The 18494-nt window shown below is 37.2% G+C and overlaps 1 protein-coding gene across 1 annotated transcript; it reads left to right on the top strand.

Moving 5' to 3' along the window:
- Positions 1 to 8430: 8430 nt before the first annotated feature.
- LOC140871189 (uncharacterized) lies at positions 8431 to 9240 on the top strand. The gene has a single exon (XM_073273617.1). It carries the CDS (start codon positions 8431 to 8433, stop codon positions 9238 to 9240), a length of 810 nt encoding a protein of 269 aa, XP_073129718.1.
- Positions 9241 to 18494: the final 9254 nt, after the last annotated feature.

Below are 18494 nucleotides of genomic sequence, written 5' to 3'. Positions count from 1 at the left end.
AGAAATTATTTAAACAAACTAGACTAACGTTTAAAAATAATTTAAATAAATACACAAGCAGAAATAAAAACCTTTAAAATGATTTGGACAATTAAAAAGGATTTAAAATAAATAAGTTAGACAGTTAAAATGATTTAAAATAACTAACCGCTAAACTCAAATGATTTAAAATAAATAATTTGGATACTCAAAAATATTTAAACAAATAAACTAAACAGTTAAAATAATTTGAACGAACAAACTAAACAATTAAAAATTAAAATCATTTAAATAAGCAAAACCTTAAACCTTTAAAATCTTTAAAACAAATAAATTGCACAATAAAATCATATGAACCGGATGACGATACGTCATCCTGTACGGAATAAAGCAAGCAGACTTCGTCAATCTGTCGATCACTACCCAAATAGCATCGCATCCTCGAACAGATCGCGGTAGCTTCGTGACGAAATCCATAGAAATGTTATTCCATTTCCATTCAAGAACAGATAGATTGTGCAACAAACCACCCGACTGCTTCTTTTTTGCTTTCACTTGCTGACAGTTCAAACATCGAGATACAAACCTCGCAACATCTCTCTTCATTCTCTTCCACAAAAACTGATTCTTTAGATCGTTATACATCTTACGGCCTCCAGGATGAATACTGAACCAACTGCAATGAGCCTCTCGAAGAATACACTGCCTCAACTCCAAAATATCAGGCACAACAATACGGTTATTCACAAACAAAACATCATCTCTAACCTGGAATTCACACTGATGCCCAGATCTGACTTTCTCTACTGAAATCTGAGTACTCGGATCAGACTTCTCTGCTTCTTTGATCAAAATAAATAACTTTGGCTCGGCTCGAATAGAAAATACTCTGATAGTCTTCCTATCTGTTTCAAACTCTATACCAGAAGAGCTACAATCATCGATCAACTGAGAAACACCGATAGTAGAAAGAGATAAAGAACAAATCTTTCGGCTCAAGGCATCTGCAACTACATTCGAATTTCCCGGTTAATACTTGATTTCACAGTCTAAATCCTTCAACAGATCTAACAATCTTCTTTGTCTCATATTCAGCTCTGCTTGTGAAAAGAAGTACTTAAGGCTTTTATGGTCAGAAATAATCTCGAAAGACTCACCATACAAATAGTGACGCCAGATCTTCAGAGCAAAGACGATCGTAGCGAGTTCAAGATCATGAACCGGATGACGAGTCTCGTGCGGCTTCAGCTGCCTTGATTCATAAGCTATCACAAGCTTATGCTGCATAAGAATGCATCCCAAGCCTCGGTTAGAAGCATCGCAATACACGGTAAAACCTCTAGTACCTGAAGGAATAGAAATAATTGGAGCACTGGTCAGTCTCCTCTTCAAATCAACGAAACTAGCCTCACAATCTGCAGTCCAGATAAAAGGCGCATTCTTCTTAGTCAGCTGGGTAATCGTCTTGGCAATAAATCATAATCCCTCAATGAATCGGCGATAATAACCAGCTAAACACATGAAGCTTTGGATCTTAGGCACTGATGTCGGTCTATGCCAATTCATAACCGCTTCAATCTTGCTGGGATCGACAGAAATCCCATCTTTGAAAATAATATGACCAAGGAAGACAACTTGATCCAACCAAAATTCACACTTAGATATCTTGGCAAACACCTGCTCAACTCGCAAAATCTGCAAGGCAATCCTCAAATGCTCTGCATGGTCAGTACGGTTCTTCGAATAGATAAGAATATCATTGATGAAGATAATAACAATCTTATCCAAATAACGCTGAAATATACAGTTCATCAAACCCATAAAAACTGTTGGAGCATTATTCAAACCGAACGGCATGACTATAAACTCGAAATGACCATACCTCATTCTGAATGCGGTCTTAGGAACATCTTCCTCTCGCACTCTCAACTGATGATATCCTGATCTCAGATCAATCTTTGAATAGACAGAAGAACCCTACAACTGATCAAAAATGTCATCTATTTGGGGTAAAGGATACCTGTTCTTTACCGTCGCTTAATTCAGTTGACGGTAATCAATACAGAGTCGCATAGAACCATCCTTTTTCCGAACAAACACAACAGGAGCACCCCAAGGCGACACACTAGGTCTGATGTATCCCTTGCAAATCAAATCCTCAAGATGTTCTTTCAATTCACTCAACTCAACAGGTGTCATACGATAAGGAGCTTTGGAAATAGGTTGAGTACCTGACACTAAATCAATGCTGAATTTGATCTCTCGAATAGGCGGAAATCCAGGAATTTACTCTGGAAAAACATCAGCAAATTCTCTCACCACTGATATATCAACCAATTCTGGGCTAGATTTCAGTACATCAACTGCATAAACCAAAAATCCTTCTGCACCTCTCTGTAACAAACGAGTCATCGATAACACAGAAATCAAAGGAATTCTAGATCGAGAACCCTTACCAAAGAATTTCCACTCGTCTGCCATTTCAGGTCTGAATCTGACAACCTTGTGAAAACAATCGACGGTTGCCATGTACGTGGTTAAAGCATATATACCAACAATACAGTCAAAATCTGACAGCCCAAGTACAATACAGTCGAATTCTAACAAATTCTCCTCAAAACAAAGTTCACAATTTTCAGACTAATCTAACAGAAACAATTACTCCACCCAAAGGTGAAGTAACAACTACTACAGTAGGCAACAACTCAGTAGACAAAGCATGCATCAACACAAATTTTTCAGAGATAAAGGAATCAGAAGCACCTATATCTATCAATACATTAGGAATAACCAAAAATCGAACAGTTACCTGCTATAACATCGTCAGGTGCTGCCTGAGTCTGATCCTCTGTCAAATCAAAGACTCGTGTCTGCTGTCTCGGAAGCTGGTTCGCATTCGAGTTACATCTCTGTCTGTTCTGCTGCTGAGGCTAGAAGGAGTGAACCGCAGAAGTCTGCCTCTCAGGCTGAGCTGCAGGTCTAGAAGAACTCCCACTCTGAGATCGTTCTTTACCTTGCTGAGGGCACACCTTAGCAAAGTGTCATGGCAGCTGACAGATGTTGCAGTTCCCAAAGACTCCTACACACTGATCCGGGGAGTGTCTACCCCCACACTTGTTGCAAAACAACGATGAAGATCGAGAACTCTGTCCTGAACCGAACTGCTTGGAACCACTGGAACTAGAAGAAATGTTCCCCTGCTTCTTGAATTGTTTCCCTTTGGCTCTAAAGTGATCCTTTCTGTTTCCCCCACTACTTCCTCCTTAATACCTCTGTGGTTGGTTCTGATATTGTGATGGCTGATTCTGATACTGATACGGTTGGTTCTGAGACTGTCTCTGCTGCTGAGGTACCATCTGATTTCTTCTCTGTCTCCACAAACCTGCTTCTGCTCCCTTCGCATAATTCATGGCATCCGCAAAGTTATAGGCCTAGCAGTGTTTACCAACGTGAAGATTTCGGGGTTCAAGCCATTGATAAATTGATCGGCTTTTGCTTCTTAATTTTCGGCAATGTGTGGTGCAAATCTCAGCAAACTGTCAAACTTGGCTACATACTCCTCGATGTTCAAGTTTCTTTGTCTCAGATTGGCAAACTCGGCTCCCTTATCTTTTTGGTATGAAATAGGGAAAAAGCGCTTATAAAACTCAAATTTGAAAAGAGTTCAAGTAATAATTGTACCTCGATTCTCCAAGGCTCTCTTCGTCGTGATCCACCAGTTCTTAGCAACGCCACGAAGCTGATTAATGACTAACTAGTTCGGCGGTCGTCAGAGTAATCAAGGGAATCAAACAACTGATCAATGTTGTCCAACCAGCTCTCACAATCAATAGGATTCTTTGTACCCAGCAACAAAGGTTGATTAAACGTCTGAAACAACTTTAGCAAGGTTTCCATAGGCGTCGCTGTAGCATCCATCTGATCAATTTCAGTACTAGCTTGCTCATTCGAAGGAGTAACTGGCGGTGGGTTTCTTTTAATAACTCGGCGAGGACCCATCTGATAATCAAAGGTTAGGACACGAGATATCTCAATTGCTACAAATCGATGCCCTTTCAACCTCTCAGAATATCGGATACCATTCGATAACAAAAACAGTTATATCTTAAGTAGATCATGATTTATAAATTAATCACATAATCATGTAATTCAAATAATTCTCAATAATAATAAAGCATGCTCGCATTAAATTAAATAATCAAATAAATATTTCAAACACATGCGAGGAGCCAATACATGAGGACTCGAACTACCCCGCTCGCTCTAGTTCAACAAAGAACTTATCGCTCTGATACAACTTAATGTGAGACCTCGGTTCTAAACAACTAATATCGAATTAAACAAAATTAATCATACAAGCTCCAAGATTAAAATCAATAAAATAAATTTTTTTTAAAAGGCGCCTCGCTCAATCGGTAGAATTCAACCGATCGAGCGAGCAAGACATTGAAAACTCCCTGCCCAAAGAAAACAGCACCGCTCGATCCGTCATATTCAACCGATCGAGCTGGCACCCTTTTTCAAAAGCAGAAACATGGCAAGAAGTCCATCGCTCGATCGGTCCAAAACTACCGATCGAGCGATGACAGTACAGAGCAATAAAACATAGCAGAAATCATGCCCACGTTCAAGTCTAAAACCTTCAAAACATAACAAGGTTCATAATACACGCAACGACAACATTCAATCCACAATATTCGAATAATAGGAACTACACACATCAAAAAGTTCGAGTTCTAACATGCTTCAAATCATAAACTAGATTGACATACTGATTCGACTTCTAAACCGAGTCCCACTTCTATCTCTCACTCTTGATGCTAACCAGGTCTTCGCTGACTTGATCATGCCCCACCTGTTGCCAAGTACACATACAAATCAAAGCAACAGCCGGATAACTCCGGTAAAAATGATATTCCCAGTAAAAGCAACATAACATGCAATAACAAATAAAAATAACAACAACATGCTTTCAAGACAACAACATATTCAATATCAATATGAATGAAATGCATGTCTTTAAAAATGGGATATCGACTCTGATAAACAAGGGAGTGCTGCTATGCTTTTGGGATCCCGAGGATGAGACCACGTGACAACTCACCGACTCTCCCAATCGAGGTGGTTCCACGTATCTCATACCCCTATACTTTGGTGCGACTATAAGGAGTATGCTGACGCTAGGTGAACTTCTACAACCCAGGACACTCACAGTATAGCCCCCAAAACGTCTAAACAAAAAGGGTCGTTCTGCCCACTGAAAACAAAGTTTTGGCTCAAGATGAATGCATAAGAAAAACATAAAGCATTTAATCCATATAATAAAATCTCAAACAACAAAATACAAGTCCCACATTCTAGAACAAGTATCGATGCAAGTATGTGATTTAAGGGAAACTCAAGAACCAACTGTCTCGAGTGTGCTATCCTGATAAAACGATGACTGCTTGTACCTTTCAATACGAATAGCTCCAACTCTGGATAAGCTACAATAAAAGGTTATATCAGAAACTATACAACCTAACGACAACAACTGCTCAAGGTAATCTCTTTACCGTTCTTCGTTCAACTCTTCGACAATTGACTGCTGCTAACTTTGGGCTCGACAACTCCAAATGAATCGTACATAGGCAAAAGATGATCAACAATGACGAACAAACCCAAAGCCAAAGTTCTACAACTCAAAAACGGTTCAAAATCCCAAAACTCAAACCGGCGGCATAACGGCTATATACTGATCAAACCGGAAACACATACAACAGTAAAGCATTGAAAATTGTTGGAAAACGGTGATCAGATCAATCAGAATTGATACCCGGTGCAGCGGAAGTTTAAAAAATTTTATATGGAACAATTCCATATCATGGGTATCAAAACTTTACGATTAAATTGTGCGTGTAAAAATTAAATAACAATTAAATTTTTACCTTGAATCTCGAAACGAGATTATGGACACCAACAGATTACTCTACTCTTGTTGTATATCCCAAGAACTGATGGACGAACAATTCTTCAATCAGGTCCATGAACAGAAGTTTAATCCCTCTGATAGATTGCACTAGAAAATCTATCAGAAGTTTCTACGAAGAGAATTAACGAATTTGATCCGTTAAACCAGACTGCAAATTCAAAATTCACAGGCTGGAATTTTTCGAGCAGAGAGGGGAGAGGGGGGGGCGGCCACTAGGGAGAAAAACCCTAGTGAATTTCGAAAATTACGCCTCTGTTGTGTAATTTCTGTACTGCAATAACTTATTTATAATATGGGCTGCTAACAGCTTAGGGCCCATTAGTCATAAGTTCAAGCCTGACAAGCAAAGCCCGCATGTTCAGAAATTAATATAAAATTCATCGTGACTCAGATTGATAAACCAATTTCATCAATGTGCACAGAAACCATTTCTGCATCTTTTAAAGTCAAGATAAATTTTCTGAATCCGAATTCAGTGATTTCCAAAAATGCCCATCCCTATGTCATTTTAGAAAATCTTACTCTTCTACTCTGATATAAGAAGTCCTACTTCTTTGTTCATTAAATTTAACTCTTTAAATTTAACTATCTCAACGGGGATTAAAAATCCATTACTTGTGTGACCCTCAATGGTTCAGGGATACAGCTAGCCGTGGGCTCACAACTCCTTGTGACTCGAAACAACAATTTCCGACTTGCCCATCGAATCATGGTAAGAGCGCCTAGCAACATCGCCCCATGATTCCCTAGGTATCACTGATAGTGCCTGCAAGAACCAATAGATTTTGGTTAGCGTACAGTACGGTCCCTTCATCCATATATCCCGATCGAATCAACAACCATTGGTAAATCGAGAGTCGTTCGAGATTCGATAACTATGCAATGCATCTTGAAGATCAAATAGTGACATCGCATGTGCTACTAAGAAACCATTTCTTAAAACACATCATGTACTCTGGCCAGAGATTCGTCACACTAATATCTCCTCAGATTGCATAGGATATCCACACTATCAAGTATGTGGTGAATCCTTGACAACAAAGCATCGACTCCTATATGTGTCGTAACTGTACCCAATCCCGACACCTGATGACCCCAATAGAGTCGGTAAACAAGTCAAAGTGCAGTACTAGCATATAGAGTCTCAATGATGTTACAAGTAGTAAGGACTAATGGTGTACAACCAAAACCGCGGACTTTATCCACTCGATAAGTGATAACCACTTGGAAAGTCCGGATAGGGTAGTTCGATCATTCATCGTATGAATATCCATTTGCATGCTTTGAACATCTCTATGTTCCATACCAATGAAACGTGGTACTCGGCATCGCAAATGCTAGTCTCAATCTCGAGCGATCCTTATCCTTATTAACGGACGGCTCAATCGACTAGGAACTGTTTAGAATATACAGTGACTATAAGATGTGTTTCATGATAGCCATCCCCATGTGCCACCACATCTTACATACACTATAGTATATTCAAGGTCTTCATCTAAACATCTTATAGTATGTCACAACATAATAATATGATAAAAGATAAAGTAAACGCCTTTATAAAAGTGTAAATTATATTAAACAAGAGATTGTTTATACATAGAGTCATAAAAGCCTTTAGCCACAAGTTGGCTCACCGGGCACCCACTCTTTCAAAAATAACTCAAATCAATGCTAACACAACAATAACAAAACAAATCCAACACATATCAAAATCCTCATTTTCGACTTAGGCTTCCAAAAATCATAACAAAATCGAATGATGCTCTATTTCAAAACCGACTGAGAATAAACGATAAGAACTCGTTCAAGAACAACATAACCGAAACTAAATCGATTCTAAAAACATCCTAAAATATAAGTATAGTTGATTGAAGAAAAACTTACGATAGAACGAAGATCTCGCTGCTGTGATCGCTAATCTGCCTTCAGAAATAAATTCTAACAGATGGATCGAGCTCGGACTAAAATCTGAAAGCTTGGGAGAAGCTATGGGGCGCAACAATGCAGGAAGGCGTGCAAGGGGAGGAGAGGGAGGTGATGAAGATTAGTCAACTAGCTAAGATAATATATAAAACTCCATATTTATGTTTTAGTCCCTGAAAAATCCGAAAATTGCAAAATAGACCCTGATCAAAATCAAGTCGGCTCTTGAACTCTGTAATCTTCGATTATCTCAAATAAACTCAATTAAGATAAATTTGGGACGTTACATAAGCTGGAGGGAAATAGAGGAAGAAAGTCAAGGAAAGAGTCAGCCCTTCCAGTGCTGGTATCAACCCGAACCAGCCAAGAAAAGAAACATAGGACTGTCTCAATTCAAAGGAGACTGCTGAAAAACCGTTTTGTCCTAATTTTTAGAAAAACCATTTTGGACAGTGCATGAAGGGACAAAATGTGTGCTTTAAATGTGGAGGGTGGGTCATTATGTCAAGAACTGCCCTCAAATTTAGCAACCAGTTTAAGGAAGAGCTTTTGTTATGATGACAGAGGAGGAGGACCCAGAAACGACTGTGATCACAGGTATCATATCACTATTTGGTTTGTGCACTATTGATTTGTTAGATTCGGGAGCATCACATTCGTTTATATCCGAGTCTTGCATTAGAAAATTCCCTAAATTTCCTGAGAAATCGATATCGGGATTTAGTATGACTGTCCCATCAGGGGAAGAATTGTTTTCAAATCTAGTGTTTCAAAACGTAGATCTTGAGTTTCAGGGAAACAAGGTAGTGGCTGATTTGATAGTACTACCTATGCTAGAATTTGACATTATTTTAGGAATGGATTGGTTGACCAAGAATGGGGTATCAATTGACTTCCAACGGATAATGGTCACAATTAGAAAACCCCAAGGAGGTCAATTTACTTTCGAATCAGTTCAGAATAAAAGTCAAATTCAATTGATTTCATCCTTGAAAGCACAAAATTGTTTGAGAAAGGGGTGTCAGGGTTTCCTTGTTAGTTTATCAGTTGTTGAGGAGCTTCAACGACCTTCTTTGGCAGAGGTTGAGATGGTCTGTGAATTTTCAGAGGTGTTTCCTGATGATATTTCCGGTCTTCCACCGAACAGGGAACTAGAATTTTCTATTGAATTGGTACCAAATGCGGCTCCTGTTTCCAAAGAACCATATCGATTGGCTCCGACTGAGATGAAGGAGCTAAAAGGTCTGATTCAGGAATTATTGGATAAGGGATTTGTACTCCCCAGTTTCTCACCATGGGGTGCACCAGTCTTGTTTGTGAAGAAGAAATATGACAATTTGAGACTATGTATAGATTACAGGGAGTAATAAATTGACGATCAAGAACAAATATCATTTACGTAGAATTGAGGACTTGTTTGATCAATTACAAGGGGCTTCAGTGTTCTCTAACATAGATCTTCGTTCAGGGTACCACTAGTTGAAAATTAAGGATTCGGATATTCATAAGACAACATTCCGTACTCGTTATGGGAATTAAGAGTTTTTGGTTATGCCATTTGGAGTGACAAAAGCACCGTCAATATTTATGGATTTGATGAACATAATATTTCAACCATTTTTGGATATGTTTGTCATTGTGTTCATTGATGATATCCTGGTTTACTCCAAGAATTTTGAGGAGCATGTTAGTCATTTGAGAACAGTTTTGCAAATCCTGAAGGATAAGTGTCTGTATGCCAAGTTCAGCAAATGTGAAATTTGGTTGGAAAGAGTAACATTTTTGGGTCGTGGTTTCGAAGGAAGGTGTGGAGGTAGATCTTTCTTAGGTCGTAGCGGTGAAAATTTGGCCAATGCCTAAGACTATTACATAAATTTGCAATTTCTTTGGATTGACAGGTTACTACAAACGTTTCATCAAAGTATTCTCTAAGATGGCTTTGCCTTTGATGTCTTTAACCAATAAAGGAGTCAAGTACGTGTGGAATTCATGTTGCCAGAAGGGTTTTGATGAATTGAAGCAATATCTAATGGAGGCTCCGATCCTAGCAATTCCATCAGAACAAGGGAATTACATTTTGTATACTAATGCTTCTGAGATGGGCTTAGGAGCTGTATTGATGCAAGATGGGAAGGTGATTGCCTATGCTTCAACGCAACTTAAGAATAATGAGAAAAACTATCCTACGCACGATCTGGAGTTAGCAGCTGTAGTTTTTGCCATCAAGATATGGAGGCATTACTTGTATGGTGAAAGATGCTAGATCTTTACCGATCACAAGAGTCTCAAATACTTCTTCACCCAAAAGGAGTTAAATATGAGACAATGTGGCTGGTTGGAGTTGGTGAAAGATTATGACTGTGTAATTAATTACCATCCAGGTAAAGCCAATGTGGTAGCTAATGCTTTGAGTAGAAAATCAGCAAGTATAGCTTGACTTATAGTTCAGCGACCCTTGTCGATCGAGATGCAAATGTTTGAATTGGAGGTATTGACTCAAGAATTTTCCGCTAAGTTGCTAGCTTTGACAATACATCCTAAATTGAGAGAGATGATACATGAATGTCAGTTGTCTGATGCACAATTAATAAAGTGGAGACAAAGGGATGAGAAAAAGAGAAAAAATGTGTATACTTTGGAGGACGGATTGGTCGGTTGAGGTAGACTTTGGGTTTCAGCAGATGGCTCTATCAGACATGATGTTTTGGTTGAAGCACATAGGTCTCCGTATTCCATCCACCCAGGGAGTACGAAGATGTACAAGGATGTGCAAAAATTGTATTGGTGGCCAGGTATGAAACATGATATTTTCAAATTTGTTAGTGAGTGCCTCACATGTCAGCAGGTAAAAGAAGAGCATCAGAGACCAGCTGGCATGTTAAAGCCTCTCCCCATACCAGAGTGGAAATGGGAGCATGTGAGCATGGATTTTGTGGTTGGCTTACCAAGGACATTGAAGGGGTTCAACTCCATATAGGTGATTGTTGATCGCTCACTAAGTCTGCTCACTTCTTGCCTGTGAAGACGACCTACAATATGAATAATTATGTCGAGTTATACTTGAATGAGATTGTTAGACTTCATGGCATACCAGTGTCTATTGTGTCAGATAGAGACCCCCGATTTACTTCAGGTTTTTGGAAGAGTTTACATCAGGCTTTGGGGACGAAGATGACTTTTATTACAAATTTTCACCCCCAGACTGATGGACAGTCAGAGAGAGTCATACAGAATTTGGAGGATTTATTTCGAGAATGTGTCATAGATTTTCAAGGGAGTTGGGATTCAAAATTTCCACTGATCGAATTCACCTACAATAATAGCTACCAGGCTTCCATTAAGATGGATCCTTAAGAGGCTTTATATGGAAGAAAGTGTCGAACTCCCATTCATTGGGATGATGTTGGATAACGAGCGGATTTAGGTCCGGAAATTGTGAGGCAGACAGCAGAAATTGTGGTTCAGATTCGTAATAGAATGAAAACTGCTTAGAGTCGACAAAAGAGTTATGCAGATAAGAGGCGTCGTGATTTGGAATTTGTAGTAGGGGATCATATTTTCCTAAAGGTAGCACCAATGAAAGGTGTGATGAGATTTGGAAGAAAAGGAAAACTGAGCCCAAGATACATTGGGCTGTTCGAGATTTTGGAGCGAGTGGGGACCCCTATCCTACAGGTTGGCTCCACCACCCCACCTTTCTGCAGTTCACAACGTGTTTCATGTATCGATGATATGGAAGTATTTATCTGATTCAGCTCATGTATTAGAATTTGAACCACTACAATTATTGCAGAACTTGTCTTATGAGGAGAGGCCTATACGTATCCTCGAGAGACAAAAAAGGAGACTGAGAAATAAAGTGATACCTATGACTAAGGTTCATTGGTCGAATCATTCAGAAGAGGAAGCAACTTGGGAGTTGGAATCAGTTATGCATGAATAGTATCTATATTTTATTGGTGAGTTGAATTTCGAGGAAGAAATTCCATTTTTAGGGGGGTAGAATTGTAACGCCCAGAAATTTAAGTAACTGACCAGACTACTTGAGTTATTTATTTGAATTTAAAAGTTTAATTTTTAATATTTTGAATGTTAGATTTTAATTATTTTAATTTCTAACATTTAATTATTTATTTATTTTCATGCAAGATTTTAAGTGATGATCTCGAGATGGATTCTTGAAAGGAGATATCCGAACACGGCTTGAAGATTCAAATTTTTATTTGGATAGTATAAAGATTTTTTTATATTTAGTAAATATATATATATATATATGTATATATATATATATCGTGTATTTATATATATATATATATTTAGTATGGGTGTATGAGAATATATATATATATATATATATATATATATATATATATATATATATATATATAGTGGGGAATAGATAATGATGTGGTTGGTTAGTTAGGGAACATAGAATCAATGAAGAAAGGGAAAGGATAGAAGGGAGAGTGATTAGGAATAGGGAAGAAAAACAAAAACGCGAGAATAGAGAGAAGAAAGAAGGGAGAAAAGAAAAAAAAAGAAGAGGAGAAAAGAAGTTTCGGCAAATTATTTTTGTAAGGAAATCCATTTCATCGATCGTTTTTCTACGTTCTTCGGGTATACTATAGCCAAGAATTTTTCCAAATCATCTTCTTTGAGATTTAAGGCAAGTAAAATCTGTTTCTTGACGTATCGTTGAAGTTATAGTAGATTTAAAGGAATTTTCTCATGTTTTAAAGGCCATAGATATGAATCAAGGAGTTTTATGTATTACTATGATGAATTGTTGATCGTGAAATAAATTGGTTTCATTTGTGTGTGTGTGTGTATGTGTGTTGTGTGTGTGCATATGTATGTTGGGTGTGTGTGTAAGTATGTAATATGTATGTGATAACTTTTAAAGGTGTGAGTGTGAGAACTTTATGAGTATATGTTTATGTATGTATTTTGATAGGTGTGAGTATTGAAGGATTTTTGAAATGATGAACAATGAAATTTTTAGAAATATAGTTGTGTTGAAAGGAAGGAAAAATTTTTAATGTTTTTATTGGCTTGTGGTGAAGTTACGACTAATTATAAGGGAGTGTGGATGTCGGCCTTTGGGTCAGGATTACCCTCAAAACATGGATTCTTGTATTAGCTTGATCAAGCAACTATGAAAATGTTTTGAAAAGGTTATGAAAAGGTAGGAGTTTTCGAACCCCAAGTCAAAAGGTTATGAAGTTTAGGTTTGAGGTGTATGTACATTTTTAGTTGAGTAAATGTTTAAATTGTGAGCGTGTGTATTTTGTTAGTTGTAGAGGATTTTGAAAGGTTTGAAATGATATGAGATGGTAATTTTTAAAGGAAAAGGTTGAAGTTGTATGCTTGTGAATGTGATCATGTTTGTAGGAATGGAAGTTTAAGTTTGAAAAGATGATGTTTGTTAAAAGTTTTAAAATTAAAGTATATGTATCTTGTTATTTCTGGATGTTCTTGTTGGGCCTTTAGGCTCACTACACTTTAATTATGCAGGTGACGATGAGGTTTGAGTTACCGTCTAATGAGGATAGTGGTCGTGAGCAAGAGCCTATCCATGACCATGTAGTTTCCGCAATTTTAGTCTATGTTAAAAGTTATTATGTTAAAGTATGTTGAAGTTTAGTGTTGTCAAATGAATTTTAAGTCAAAGTTAAGGATTTTGGGTGTGTATTTTGATACAAATGTTTTGAATAAAGTTGTTTGTGATTGAGATTTTCCAAAGTTTTGGAGTAGTGAAGTTAACCTTTGAAATGTGATATGTGTTGGGTTGACCAGACTAGCAGCATCAGTTACAATTTTGAGTATAACAACTGATGTACTAATCCAAATGAGATGAGGCCAATTTTATTTAAAATATAGATCATATATCTACAACTTTCATGTTTTAATTTTTGTCAAAATCTCTTAGAAGAATGTCCAAAATCACCCCGAAGTGTGTCGGTTGATTTGTAATTTTCTGCACTGACATATTTTGGTAGAACAACCATAACCTTTAATTCAAATATCCAATTAGGGTGAGACCAATGTAATTGAAAATACAAAACAAAGAGTTACAACTTTTATGTTTACCACTTTTCCAAATGCAGGACTCGAGATAGAGTTTGAGAGCATGCAAACAGCCATACCTGCGCAGGGCTAACATGCTCGCGCCTGAGAAGTGGCGCCTCTGCGCATGGCCCTCGACTTTAAAATTTTTATTTAGTTATTTTAGAGTCCTAAATTCATGTTTATAATATTTTAAGTCTTCTAAAATATATTTAAAAAGTCCTATGAAAAAAAGTTTCAAGTTTAAAGTCCAGGGTCTTTACAATTTAAACTTCCAATAGGTGGCAGCTTATGTATGTCATGGTATTTGTGGAGGATCCTCATAATTGTTTCGAGAGAAAATGCCAAGATTGTGAATAAAACATCAACAAACTTAGCGTCTACATCGACAAACAACACCTTTTCTTCATTTCCGAGTTTCTTAGCTTTCAAACAAATAGTTCTTGATCAAGTTGATCCATGCCTAAAATTGCATATAAATGACAGTAAACAATTAATGTGCAGCCAAATGAACAGTTCGTGATCAAAGAAACACAAACAAATCATTATCAAACTCTACTTAAAAACGACTAATATGCAACCAAAGGGAGCATTATTTTAACAAAAAATAAACCGAAAAAAAATATTTAAATCTTCATTCTGGTTTAAGCCAAGCCCATTAACACCCCCAAAAAAATAATACCAAGATATGTATACATCGAGAGGGACACATCCAATCCAAAGACACTTGCATATTTTTGTGCAGCCCAATCATTCTTCCATTGTCCTCCTTTGTGAAACAATTTTTTAAATGTGTCGACCGCACTCGGAAGCTCTCCCGTCTCAGGATTGGCCTTAAAAACAAAAAAAATTATTATCATATAAATTATATCCATAAATATTATTTTCAAATAAAACTTACATCATCATGGTAATGTTGCACCAAAGGCTTAGATCCATGTGCACTTTCAAGTGGCCTACTAAATCGATTATTGGTATTTTTCTCATACTTTTTCTTAAAAAAAGAATAATATTAGTGCAATTAATAATAAAATACTTGTTGACTATCTAATTATTACTAACCATTTATTATCTTTTTCCAAAATAATCACAAATAAAATCTCAATCATGTTGGTTAACTCTCTTGTGCAGTTTCCTCTTTGACACATCTTTATTTTGCAACTCATTGAGTTGCTTCTACTTTCTCTTCATTGTACACCTTCAATCTCTAATAGTTCTCATGTTAAACCACTCTACCTCTGCCTTCACCATACTCATCTTTGGATATATCAATTTGTTCTCCAAAAAAAAAATCACTAATTAATAGACATAATTAAAATAACAAAATGTAAATTTTCAAACTTACATCATGATTAAAGATGGGTTTTTTATGAGCCAAAGCGACATTCTTCCAAGCCGTAACGCGAGGAGATATTGTATCTTGAACTCTTTGAGCTATTAAGTTATTAAACCATTTTCCAGTTTTTCTGTAAGGTCCAAAAGTCCACTAGCTCAATCACGATAATTTTGAGTGATTTATAGGATTGTATGCATGTTATTCATTATATTTAATTATTATGTTTAATTGTATGATGTCATGTTATGCCTAAAATTTAGTGTGTTGCAAGCTATTTTAATGTTTTCAAGTTTGGAATTTAATTCAGAACTGAAGGAACGAGACTAGCCTTCGAACCAGTTAAGAAAATGTTTATATTTAATTTTAATTATTGTTGCAGTATTTTGAAAGAAAATATTCCATGTTATGTAATTTCAAAGTTGTATTGCAATTTTATTTTTAGGAGTAGAACTTTTGATAAATGTTAGTTTTTGAGACTAACGGGCCGACTTTTAAGCCCATTAGTCACAAACTAATCAGGCATAAAAAATTTGTGAGCGCTTTTCCTTTCTCACTTTTGAATGCCGCCTTTCTCTTCTCCCTATCTCCCCTTTCACATTCAACTGCACCCCAGATTATAGTCAAGATTTTTCTCCTTCGAGGCTAGATCACTCCCAAAGTTTTAGGTCAAATCCAAACGTCAGCAAACAAGCAAGTTTTTCAACGTTTTGAAACCACTATTCAAGAGTATAGATATTTTTGCTATGAACCCTTATGTTTATATTTTATTTTGATGTATGATTTATGATGATTTTAAGAGCATGATGCATTGTTTTGAAGAGTTATTCGTTCTGAATGTCCTTTACAAAAGTTTGTAGATGTTTACCGATTTAGATGTGAAATTTAAGAACATTTAGTGTGTGTTGATGTGTGAAAAGTTTTTGAATCAAACCTTTGAGAGATTGGTTGTGTGGCGTGAATCTTTTGAAGTTTTTAAGGTATTTGATCACAATTTTCAATGGGTGTGAATAGGCTTGAAAAGAAATCAGGACCACCCACATGGAGGCGGGGGGCGCACACGGCCGTGCTCCCTAGTGTGGGTAGTCCAGCCATTTTGATGGACCACCCATGCAAGGGGGCACGGGGCCGTGCCCCCCTGCGTGGGTTCGACAGCCTTTTATTAAAAAAAATAATTTCTTTCCTTTTCATTCTTGAAATCCTAAATCCATGATTATGATCATTTGAAGTATTTTGAACTTTTTTTAAAAAAAAGAGTACATATGCACAAAGTTTTATGTATTAATGTCAAGAACAAAATAAACGACTCACGTGGATTGGTTAAGTTATGTAATGCTTCATTATGTGATTTTCTTCATGAAAGATATTTTATAATGAAAGACATTAAATGTTATGAAGTATTATATGCATGATTGGATTTGTATCAGTTTAGCATGCTTGATGTCATCACGAAAGTTTATGAGCATGAGTTGACGATGCAAGAAAATCATGCTCATAAACTTTGAGATGAGCTCCAAAGGAGCCTTTCCAAACTATGTGCTCACGGGACAGAAATATGGGACTGGTAATCCGAGATGAGCTCCGGAGGAGCCTTTCCAAAAGATGTGCTCAAGAGATGAAATGTTAGGAGTGGTTCTCCGAGATGAGCTCCGGAGAAGCCTTTACAAATTATGTGCTCATCACGATGGTTGCCACAAATGCGAGTATTTCATCACCTTAAATGTCATGTTTTATTATATGTCCATGTTATGCCATGATTTAAGTTTCAAGTTTATACATGATTTTTATATGCATTTGCTTGGTTAGTCTTTAAACTCACTATACTTGAATGGTGCAGGTAATGATGCTATTGATGACTTTATTGATGAGTATGGAGTCGGGCTTGAAGAGGGCAAACGGTCGGGAAGGCTGGAGATGCATGAGCACTACGTTTATGAGTAGTTTTGTTGTGCACAGTTGGAGGAAAACAAGTTTTACATTTTATGCCTTTTGAGAACATTGATGTTTTGAATCCTTTCATTAAGTTGTGGTGCACAATTACTATTTTAATTAAAGATTTTTATTTTCGCAAAAATTTTCCCAAACTTTTAAGAATGAATGTTTATTAACGTTACCGAGATTATGGGATGTTACAGCTTGTTATCAGAGCAGTTTGCTATGAGAGTTAGCGCTTGCATGCATTCTCGCCACGACTCGAATGCTTCGTCTACAAGTGTGTAAGTTTTAAGAATTTAATGATTTAGTTGCATGATATCATTTTAGATTTAGGAATTATGTATGTTAAAAGTTATGTTTTTTTATTAGTAATTCGTGACCGAGTGTTGTGGACATTATGGACATCAGGATCATGACTACCCATAGAAACCAGACCAACGAGACCAATGACCAGAACAACCAGAACAATCAATTCCTAAAAGGAATAGCCACATTGCTGCAAGAACAGAGTCGTACTCAACGGGAGAGGATTCAGTAGTTTTCAAGCTCAGGTGGGCAACAATAAAAATAACCGTATTGGAGTAGTGAAGAACCCCATATTCAAGAAGTTCAAGGATTTTGGGCCATCGAAATTCAAGGGAGGAGCCGATCACTTAGTGGCTAAGGACTGGATTAAATTTTTGGAGACTATATTTGAATTTATGCAGTTGACAGATGCAGACCGTGTAAGGTATGTCATCTTCGTGTTTCGGGATGATGCTCGAGTTTGATGGAATGGGGCCAAGTCTGCTGTGAACCTGACCACACTGACGTGGAATGGGTTCAAGGAAGTATTCTATGGGAAGTACTTTACAGTGAGCACAAGGACCAAACTTTACAGAGAGTTTCCGGAGCTTTTTCAAGGAAGCATGACCATTTTCTAGTACGTTAAGAAGTTTGAGAGAGGGCGGTACTTTGTTCCCATGATTTCTGGGAATCCAGCGGAGGAACTAAAGCATTTTATGGAGGGACTGAAAGCCTCCATCCGTAGAGACGTAAGGTTGAGTGGAGCAGCCACTTACAAAGAGGTTGTGGATACCAGGGTCGTGTGCAGCAAGGTCCTAGTAAAAAGAGACCATATCAGGCTCCATCACAAAACCGACCGCAAGGGCCGAGACCATTGATGATTAATGATACAATAGCTAATACCGAAACAACCTGCCAGTAGTGTGAAAATTTTCACCCAGGAAAATGTATTTTGGGATATAATTTATGCTTTCTATGCAAGAAACAGGGACACTTTCAAAA

Source organism: Henckelia pumila, unplaced genomic scaffold, assembly GCF_033568475.1.
Source record: "Henckelia pumila isolate YLH828 unplaced genomic scaffold, ASM3356847v2 CTG_429, whole genome shotgun sequence".
NCBI classification, from domain to species: Eukaryota; Viridiplantae; Streptophyta; class Magnoliopsida; order Lamiales; family Gesneriaceae; genus Henckelia; species Henckelia pumila.
Note: the sequence above shows the minus strand (reverse complement) of the source record. Positions and strands in the feature narration are given on the sequence as shown.

Coding starts and splice junctions, on each gene's coding strand:
- LOC140871189 (XM_073273617.1), top strand. CDS start 8,431: ATGACAGAGGAGGAGGACCCAGAAACGACTGTGATCACAGGTATCATA.